Source organism: Cebus imitator, unplaced genomic scaffold (genome assembly GCF_001604975.1).
Source record: "Cebus imitator isolate Cc_AM_T3 unplaced genomic scaffold, Cebus_imitator-1.0 Scaffold339, whole genome shotgun sequence".
NCBI lineage: Eukaryota > Metazoa > Chordata > Mammalia > Primates > Cebidae > Cebus > Cebus imitator.
In genome coordinates this window covers 774,938-784,146 of record NW_016107654.1, presented here as the reverse complement: position 1 = coordinate 784,146, position 9,209 = coordinate 774,938, and the positions used below count along the sequence as shown (strand labels likewise).

General features: G+C 66.1%; 3 protein-coding genes across 9 annotated transcripts in view; 2 read left to right on the top strand and 1 right to left on the bottom strand.

Annotated features, from left to right (window-relative positions):
* The window catches only part of NOXA1 (NADPH oxidase activator 1), a 12,386-nt gene extending 7,921 nt beyond the window's left edge, over positions 1-4,465 (top strand). The window contains exons 4-14 of one of the 3 annotated variants that reach the window (XM_037730291.1): positions 91-225; positions 495-602; positions 1,594-1,653; positions 1,871-1,896; positions 2,407-2,500; positions 2,960-3,005; positions 3,134-3,192; positions 3,357-3,511; positions 3,618-3,776; positions 3,860-3,974; positions 4,118-4,465. In XM_037730291.1, the coding sequence (XP_037586219.1) occupies positions 91-225; positions 495-602; positions 1,594-1,653; positions 1,871-1,896; positions 2,407-2,500; positions 2,960-3,005; positions 3,134-3,192; positions 3,357-3,511; positions 3,618-3,776; positions 3,860-3,974; positions 4,118-4,438 (1,278 nt within the window). In that variant the 3' untranslated portion in view covers positions 4,439-4,465. Of the gene's footprint in view, positions 1-90; positions 226-494; positions 603-1,593; positions 1,654-1,849; positions 1,897-2,394; positions 2,501-2,959; positions 3,006-3,133; positions 3,193-3,356; positions 3,512-3,617; positions 3,777-3,859; positions 3,975-4,117 lie in introns of all 3 variants that reach the window. The other 2 variants (XM_037730290.1, XM_017505476.2) reach the window with 2 other exon arrangements.
* Positions 1-9,209, top strand: part of C8G (complement C8 gamma chain) — a 618,926-nt gene that overhangs the window by 470,898 nt on the left and 138,819 nt on the right. The gene's annotated exons all lie outside the window — the stretch shown is intronic.
* On the bottom strand, positions 4,441-7,931 carry ENTPD8 (ectonucleoside triphosphate diphosphohydrolase 8). 5 transcript variants are annotated; one of them, XM_017505482.2, is made up of 9 exons: positions 7,801-7,931; positions 7,610-7,727; positions 6,833-6,983; positions 6,543-6,702; positions 6,200-6,430; positions 5,815-6,078; positions 5,485-5,595; positions 4,981-5,115; positions 4,490-4,900 (listed from the first exon to the last, which is right to left on the bottom strand). In XM_017505482.2, exons 1-9 carry the CDS (start codon positions 7,924-7,926, stop codon positions 4,709-4,711), a joined length of 1,488 nt encoding a protein of 495 aa, XP_017360971.2. In that variant the 5' UTR covers positions 7,927-7,931; the 3' UTR covers positions 4,490-4,708. The 5 variants fall into 5 exon arrangements, with proteins under 5 accessions (XP_037586225.1, XP_017360971.2, XP_037586227.1 ...); XM_037730299.1 differs by having other exon boundaries at positions 4,685-4,900; positions 5,815-5,874; positions 7,801-7,922; XM_037730298.1 differs by having other exon boundaries at positions 4,810-4,900; positions 5,498-5,595; positions 7,801-7,922.

Genomic DNA, 9,209 nt, shown 5'->3' with positions numbered 1-9,209 from the left:
GGGGGAGTGGGGAGGAGTTGGGTGGGGGAGCCAGGGCAGGCGCCAGGGGAAAGGGGCACGCCCCTGCCATCACCTTGGCCTCGCTCCCAGGTGCTATACAATGTGGCATCAGCACAGTGCCAACTGGGGCTGTGGACAGAGGCGGCCAGCAGCCTAAGGGGGGCCATGTCCAACTGGCCGGAGGGGTCCCTGAATGGCCTGGAGTCGGCTCTGGACCAAGTGCAGGTGAGGAGTGCTGTCCTGGGTCTGGGTTTTGGGTGGGTGTCTACCACAGCCCCTCAAGACCAGCTTCCTGAGCTGAAGAAGCTTCCAGAGGGAGGTACCCTAGTGCCCAGTTTTGGGAGCCAGGCAGGGGCTTCACATGGCCTGCAGGAAGGAGGCGGGGGCCCACGTGGCCCCTTCTGCTGCAAGGCGCAGAGGCTGTGGGCTGCAGGCCTGGCTGGTCACCCGGTCGGTCGCCCGGTCGGCATCTGCTGGACACCCACCCTCTCCAGAGACAAAGCTTGCTGCCACTGAGGCAGGTCCCCAGGGGCGAGGTCTTCCGGCCCCACCGGCGGCACTTGGACCATCTGGAGCCCATGGATTTCCTGGGCAAGGCCAAGGTAAAGGTGAGGGCAGCATCCTGGGCATCACAGCCGGTGCTGAGCCCTCAAACTGTGTTCCCAGGGACATGGGGGTACAGCCCAGGCCACCACAAAGACCAGGAGGCTGGGGAGTGGGCCCACAGCCATCTGCAAGCCGTGACCAGAGTGGGGGGGGGTGCTGTGAACTTGGAGGCGGAGCCCACTAGAGCCAGCTGCATGGAGGGGGCTTCTGCTCTACCAGCAAGGACCCTGCTGTGCCACCCCCACCCAGCCTCGGCCACAGCCACAGCCTCATGTTCTCCCCGAGTCCCCCCATCCTCCCAGAGTCCCCCCATCCTCCCAGAGTCCCCCTGTCCTCCCAGAGTCTCCCCGATTCCTCCCAGAGTCCCCCCGAGTCCTCTCAGTCTCCCCGATTCCTCCCAGAGTCCCCCCGTCCCCCAGGAGTCCCCCCAGAGTCTCCCCACATCTCTCTGCATCCCTTTGTGTGTCTCTGCCACAGAGAGCGAGGTCTCTCGGGGGCTCGGGCTGCAGTCTGACGGTCTGGGCCATGTCACGCCCACACTTGGGTCAGGGCCAGGCAGAACACCTAAAGTCAGAGGAACGGGGAGCTGCTTGCCCCCAAAGGCAGGGGCCAGATGTGGTGGAGAACTCCTGGGGGCGGCGACAGGGTCACCTTGGCTAGCCACACCCCGTCAGTCCCCTGCACTTGCACCTGTGTGGCCGGGCACAGCCACCAGAGCGGGGGACCTAGGAGTACACGAAGCAGGCCTCTGACCTGTGTTGGAGTCCGCGTGTCACAGTGGAGGGCTGTTTATAAGAAAAAAATGTTTTTAAAGTTGTACTAAAATTAACATTGCCAGCAGATGCTTCCCTCCACGGTGGCCTGAAAGACGCAGGCCAGGTGTGGGCAGCCGCCACCCAGCCCCCGGGAGACTCAGAGCTGCAGGGGGTGGTGGAGCCGACGTCGCCGGCGGCTGATCCCTGACCCCGCGCCCCCTGTCCCTGCCAGGTGGTGTCCTCTGCCGTCCCTGACGACCAGCGCTGGGCCGTCCGCCCGCAGCAGCCGCAGGTGGGTTTGCGGCCCCTCAGGCCCCTGCCTGGCCTCACCCAGCTACGTGGGAAAGAAAATGCCACACAAGCTCCAGGGCCCCAAAGTTCCTCTGCTGGGAGGTGTGGGGTGCCCGTCCCATCCCTGTGTGAGACCTGGAGAAACTGTCTTTGGGGTTCAGGAGGAGGGAGGGCGGCCCCAACCCTAAACAGAGCAGGCTGGTGCTTTGTGTCCACAGGGAGCGGGAATGAACCATGATGCCAGGTAGGAGGGGCCAGCTCGGCCCAAGAGCACACCCCTTTCCTGCTGGGCAGAGGACCTCCACGTGGGGCCACTCCGGGCACAGGCACAGGACGGACAGCCTGTTTTCAGACAGAGACTGTCCAGGGCCCAGAGCTTGGGAAGGGGAGCCCAGCTTCTCTCTCTGCTCCACCAGCTCCACCTCCCCTAAAACTGCCCCTCAGGGAGGTGGGGGCACCCGGGCCTTGGGGGTGGCACTGGGAGGCTGCTGAGACCTACAGGGGCACCGTGACTGCCCGCAGCACCAAAGGCTGGAGAGCAGCCTAGGGAGGAGGTCCAACCCCCCAGGGGACCCCCAAACACAAATGGGGCTACAGAGACAGCCGGGGCTCCAGGTGTCATGGGGGTGAGAGACAGAGCAATCCCTGGAGCTGCACCTCCGGCCTGCCTTTCACGAGGCGCGGCCGGGCACAGGAGGGCACTGAGATGGGCAGGGCCTGAGAGCTGCCCTCCTCTCCCCAGCACCCCCATCAGGGACTCCGCAAGAGCTGGCACCCAGCAGGGTGCCCTCCATGCACAGACAGAGGTCAGTGCTGACAGCTGCACGTTGGCTGCACACCGAGAGCAGGTGTGTGCGGGGCCTCTCCCTACTCGGGGTCGGAGCCCCTCTTGCTTCCTCAGGCCAGGGACCACAGTGGAACCAGCACCAGGGCAGAGGGAGCAGCTCACTGGGGCTCGACAGGGCCAGCCAGATGGGAGGGTGCCTAACTCAGGGCACATGGTAAACGTCCAGCCCACACAGGGGCCAGGGACTGGGTCCTGAGCTTCCTGGGGTCACTGGGGAGCCCACCCACCTGCAGCTGCCGCCTCAGTGGGCCTGGGGGGATGGGCTGCTCCCTGCTGGTGACAGGCAGCCCCATCCTGAGGCAGCCCACTTGTGGCCGGGGCTCCCAATTCAACTCCTGCAGGCTGCCTGCAGGGCAGTGGCTGAGCACACAGGCCACACCCTTGCCCGTGGGCTCTGCTAGGGCGGTGCCTGCCTCCAGCTCCTGATGGCCCTGTCCCAGCACCTGTGCTTCCCTTGCAGCGGGCCCAGATGGAGCAAGATGGCAGACCGACTCCTCTGTCCCCAGGTATGGGGGTCCCTAGCGGCGGGGTCCCCGGGTGAAGAGGAGGCTGCTGGTGCGCGGTGCCTGTGCTCCTCCACGCACAGGGCCTGATTTGGTGGGAGAGGTTGCATCAGTCTTGCTCTGTCCTGCAGGGCTGCCGGCAATGGGGGTGCCTGGCCCCAGCCCCTCTGAGGACCCAGCAGCTGCTGGTGTAAGAGGCTCCAGACCCTTCACCTGTCAGCCACCGGTGGGAGGAGGGAGGGCCAAGGCCAAACCATCCCTCAGAATCAAGCCTTGCAAGCCCCTCCCCCCCGCCCAGCCTGTGCCAACACTCCTGGGGCTGAAGAAGGCCATCCCTTCCCCTCCTGGCCGCAGGAAGCAGGTTTGGGATGCGCTGAGCCGCTGGTGACTGTCACTGTGCAGTGCGCCTTCACCGTGGCCCTGACGGCACGAAGAGGAGCCGACCTGTCCAGCCTGCGGGCACTGCTGAGCCAGGCCCTCCCTCGCCAGGCCCAGCTGGGACAACTCAGGTGGGGGTGGGCCGGCTCAGGTGGGGGTGGGCTCTACGCTGGGCACCACCCTGGCTGAGGCAGCTGCTGGAAGAGGGCGTGGCAGAGGTCCCTGTCCTCCCTGCACGCCCCACCCACGCAGCTCCTCTGAGGAATCTCTTTGCAGTTACCAAGCCCCAGGTGAGGATGACCGCTGGGTCCCCATCGCCGGGGAGGAGTCACTGCAGAGGGCCTGGCTGGACGCGGCTGCCAGCCCCCGGGGGCTGCAGCTGCAGTGCAGGGTGAGGCAGACGCGGGGACATCCCGGTGGGCGGTAGGGGCCCCTCCTCCCAGCGACGGCCCGCCCTATAGCCCACGCTTCTGCTGCAGGGAGCCGGGGGCCGGCCAGTCCTCTACCAGGTGGTGGCCCAGCATGGCTATTCAGCTCAGGGGCCAGAGGATCTGGACTTCAGACAGGGGGCCACGGTGGACGTCCTGTGTGAAGGTAGAGTGGGCGTGGCCCTTCCCAAGCAGCGCTAGGGCACCCGGGGCATGGGGGGTCTCAGGGCTCAGCCTGTGCCGTGAGCAGCCGTGGCACCGAGGCCACACCCGGGCGATGCCCTGCAGCGCCCACCTTCCCCCTTGCAGTGGACCAGGCATGGCTGGAAGGCCACTGTGACGGCCGCGTCGGCATCTTCCCCAAGTGCTTCGTGGTTCCCACTCACCCTTGAATGTCGGGAGCCCCCGGCCGCCTGCCCTGGTCCCAGCAGGGAGATCAGCCCTAGCAATGCTGTGTCCACGATGGTTTTAATAAAAGCAACACCCCACTGCGGTCCAACCCTCCAAAGGCGTGTGGGAGGCCAGCCTGGCCCAGGAGAAGACCCTGGGCCTATCTGCTCAGACAACAGCAAGGAGAGCAGGGTCCAGGCGGGGCGGCTCCCTCCCCTCTGCCCCAGCTGCCCCTCCTGAGGCCCCTGCAGCCACACAGCCTGGAGGCACCGCAGTCCTGACGGCTGGTGTGCAGAAGGGCACCCAGGGCCCTGGAAGCCCAGTGGGGAGGGCCCCAGGGACGCCGGGGAGGGAGGCCACACAGCACCCTGAGGGTGCCCCAGAGGTGGCTGTCACCTGACCGTGGGCAGAGACACACAGCAAGGCCCCACGGTGCTCGGGCCTTGGGAAGCCTACAGCATCCGGGGCGCAGCTGCCTGAGGGTTCTGGGGGTGCGCCTCTGCCCTCCTGCTAGTCCTGCACCCAGAAGAGCTGAACCGAGGCAGCCCCCAGCACCGTGACCAGGGTCAGCACCAGGAACACCACTGTGGCCACCCAGATGCTGTGGCTCTGTGCCCGCCACTGAGCTGGCGCCTCGGCCGGGATCATCCCGGTCAGGTTCAGCATGTAGCCCAGCGTCCAGCCGATATCGATGCCGTCTGCCTGCGGACACACGGCTGCTCAGGGCTGCAGCGCAGCCACCCCGGGGCCACAGCCTGCCCACGCCCTGGGGAGGGGGTCACCTGCTTTCGGAACTGGATGGTGGGCCACGTCTCCTCACTGAAGCCGTAGCCGTCTCGCAGAAGGGTGAGGATGTACAGGCCTGAGGCACAGTAATCGCGCAGCCAGCGGTCCTGGCCGGGGTAGCTGGCCTCCACCTGGGCGCAGGAGGCCGAGGGGCCAGGTGAGGGCCCCATCCCTGGTCACACTGGGACCGCCCATCTGCCCTGGCCAGCCTGAGCACCCAGACAAGAGGGGGTGCTGGGCAGTGGCAGGGGCCCCTTCCTGCTGTCCCCGTGGGGCTCCACTGACCAGCCAAGTGGTGCGGGGTGCAGCCCCCTCAGCAGGCCAGAGGCTGGGCCCAGCTGCAGCCGTGGCCCCAGCTTCCTACCTGGAGCTGTCCTCTGCCCGTGCCTCCCCAGCCCTGTTGGCCACTCTCCCCAGAATGAGGCTCCAGCATCCTGCCCGGGGTAGCCCTGCACCCTCAGGAACCCTCACTGCAGCCGGGGAGCGCAGGGCCCACCCACCAGCTTCCAGGACCTCTGGCAAAACTCCCAGATGGTGGCGTTGGCGGTGCTCAGGGGCTGCCCGGAGGTGAGGTTCAGAAAGTGGAACGTGTAGTAGAAGTTGGAGAAGGCCTGGGCGGGAGGGGAGGCGGCTGTGGCCACGCGGGTCAGACCGCCACCCACCCGGGCTCCCAGAGCCCCCGAGAGCCAGCCCAGGCCTCTCCTGAGCCTGCTGGAGTCAGGCAGGCACCCAGGGCCTCACAAGGAAGCCAGGACCCCGGGGCGGGGGCGGGGCGGGGGCGGGGGCGGGGCGGGTGCCCACGTGGGGGCGGGGGTGGGGCGGGTGCTTACGTAGAACTGGCCCCGTACTGGGGGCTGGTAGACCCCGTCGAAGGCACAGTCCTCCTGACCCTGGCAAGCGGAGAAGTTGAAAAGTTCCTGGATGGCTGAGACGCAGGCCCCAGGGTTGCCTGTCCCTTCAACTGTAAGATTCTGGGGAAGGCCCAGGGGAGGCGTGGTGTCGACACAGGGTGACTCGTACAAGGGGGCCAGGGCCAGCGTGGTCCGGTAGCCGCTGAGGTAGCATGGGTGACGGAGCAGGGCAGCCGGGTGGCTCTGCAGAGGGCAGGGGGGCCTGAGCACCAGCCCGGTCCATCCTGGGCCCCATGACCCACGCCAGCCCCATGCCCGTAGCTCTGTTCCCTCAGCCCCGTGCGCCCTCCCCCGGCCGGCTGACCTGCACCAGCCCAATAAGGAGCCTGCTCAGCATCTGGTCCCGTCCAAAGCAGAGGTAGCTGTGCGTGTAGACGCTGTAGTCGGAGCCATAGAGGCGAAAATCAGCCTGCGTGCTCTTGTCCGAGATGGGGCCCCCAGGCACAAAGGTGATCTGGGTGGAGGCTCCCCCCATGTCCAGGGCGCCCACCAGCGTCTCCTCTGGAGGCCGGATCCATTCTCCAGTGAAGGAGTACTGGGCACAGAAGGGGGCACTCAGCCCAGAGCAGCCACTGGGACCCGCCCTGGTCACCAGCTCAACACTGGCCGCTCGCAGCCCAGCCCCCACCCCAGGCTGCCTGTGGCACCTTGACCAGCATCCCCAAGCCGTAGTTGACGGTGATCCAACCAAAGGCACCTTCGTCTTGCCCAGCCAGGAGCTCGGCACCCCAAAAGTCCACAGGAGACCGGCCCAGGACCTGGGTGACTGCTGCAAAGATGTCCCTGGCCTGAGAGCTATTCTTCTGTCTGGACACAGAGGACCACGGGCTGGGGCTGGCTGGAAGCCTGGGCCCGGCCCCAGCCTGCCTGCCACGAGGGTTGAGACCACAGCTTCTGCAGCCACTCCCTGTGGGTGCCAAGGCCATGCCCATCTCACCTGAGCAATCTCATGCCAGCCGTAGCCCCCAGGAATGTGGGTGTTTTCCGACGCTGGGCCTCTGGGATCAGGACCAGCGCCTCCTCCAGGCAGCCCTGCAGGCTCTCACCGGCCTGTGCCGGGTCCGAAGCGTAGGAGGAGATTCCAGGGCCTGGAACACACCCGGGGACAGAGCTCCAGACTCCACAGCCTGGCTGGGCTGAAAGGCAGCCCCCAAAGACGAGACCACCACCTGAGCCCTGGTGTGGCCACCGGCCAAGGGCTGCCTGGCTGGAGGAGGCAGGAAGGTCCCTGACCTGGAGCCCCTGGAGGGGGGTGAGCCCGTCCACACATTGTTTTCATTCTTCTAGAATGTTGGGAAATAAACGGCTGGGTTTAAGCCTCCAATTTGTGGTAATTTGTTACTAGAGCCCCCTGAAAACAAATTTGGGGCCTCCTGTTTTCCCCTCAGGGTCCTGGAGTGCAGGCACCCCTGTGGCTACCAGCCTTGGCTGCCAGCACCACATGGTGCCAGGGTAGGGAGCACCAGGGGCTGGAGAGGGTCGGGCCGGAGGCAGCAGACGCAGGGCAGATCCGGGCCAGGCCGTGAGAATCGGGGTCAGGCAAGGAGGTCCCCAGAGTGCCACCGGGTGACCTGGGCTCCAGCCCGGCACCCATGCCTGGCGTGTGACCTTGGCCAGGTCATTTAGCCCCTCCAAACGCTTTCCATGCAGCTGGGAATCCCAGCCAGGCAGCAATGGCGGGTCCCAGCACCGGGCTGTGGAACTGCCCACTGACCTTCCACCTGGCAGGCCAGGGCCTGGCTGACCACACCCGTGCCATTCTCTTTGTCTGCTGGCCACTGATACAGGAAGAGGGACGTGTGGGAGGAGCCGGCGTCAAACACGATCCCAAACTGGGGAGACAGTGGGATGAGTGGAGGCAGCACCTGTGGGCCCAGCCCGGCCTCCCTGCTGGCGGGGACGCACCTTGAGGTCGGCGGGCAGGAGCACGCTGGCAGCCTCCACCAGGAGGAGAATGAGTGCGGTGAGGCCTGCGACCCCCGAGGCCCCCAGCAGGGCCATGAAGACCTGCTCCTTCCGGGAGAGCCCCATGGTTCCTATGAGGGGGCGGCCATGAGCACCCCGGCTGCACTCAGCGTCCCCACCCCGCCCTCCAGAGGCAAGGGCTTCCCTCCCCGTCTCCCTGGAGACCCACCCCTGGAGAGCCACTGCCTTAGAGGCAGTCCTTGGGCTCAGACAGCCTCCCGTGGCCAAAGACCCCTCCCTGGGAACCACGCCTGCTGGAAGTGCCATGGGCATCAGAGGGGCCTGTGACGGTCAGCAGGAGCCTCTTCAGCCCCAGCAGGATCCAAGTCGCCCCCTTGGCTCCTAAGATGGGACTGGGACGCTGCCCCCACCATGTGGCCCCATGCTTTGCCGCACTTCTCCCGTGCCACCCTCCCCAGGAGCAGCCCCGCGCCAGCCTGCACTGGGTCCCAGGACTCTGTCTCCTCTCTGTGGCCCCACCCCGGGCTCTCCCAGGGTGGAGGTTTCTCTCTGGAGCCCTGAGGGGGCTGCCTGGGACTCCTGGGCTGCGGGGGAACCTGGGGTGGGGCCAGTCATCCTAGGAAGCAGCTTTCCACCGAAGGCCAAGCTTGGGGCTTCTTAACACGGTTTCTCTGGAAATTCAGCCCTAAAGGTGCCTCTCATCTGACTCTGCACCTTCTTAGCTGGTGCCAGATGGCCCCTGGGCAGCAGGTGGACCCAGGAATGCTGTCTGAGAGGCCTGAGCTCCCCCAGCTCTGTGGCTGAGGTACCCACCTCCTCCTCTGCCTGGACACCCAGCGAGGGGTCTCAGCTCTCAAACGACCCCAGGCTGACCCTGTGCCCCTCACAGCCCAGAGCAGGGGTCAAAGCCCAAAACTGCCCTCCAAGGGAGGTCCTGGCACCTGATCCCATGGGCCTGTGTCTTATCGTGTCCCCAGAAAAGTGGCAGCCAAGGGTGCTGCCCTGGTCCCGAGCTGGGGCTCCTGGGCACGTGGAAAGTGGGGCACGCTTTGGGGTCCTCACACAATTCTGTGTGTAGGGATATAAGCCCATTGTAAGGAGGGAAGGTAACAGAGGCCCAGACAGGGCCCAGCCTGTGTTCCCAACCGGCACCCAGGCCACAGCCCACCTCATGGGGACGAACAGGTGATAGGGGCCAGGAACACAGGGACCCCACACCCAGAAGATGTGGCCACCTGAGATCCCCAGGCCTGAGCCTCCAGGTAGGCCAAGAGGATGGGGCAACCTCCCCCACACTCACAAAACCCCCCAGACCAGAGCAGCCCCCCAGACCTGGACAGCCCCCTAGACAAGAACAGACCCTCCAAACAAGAAGACCCTGCCAGACC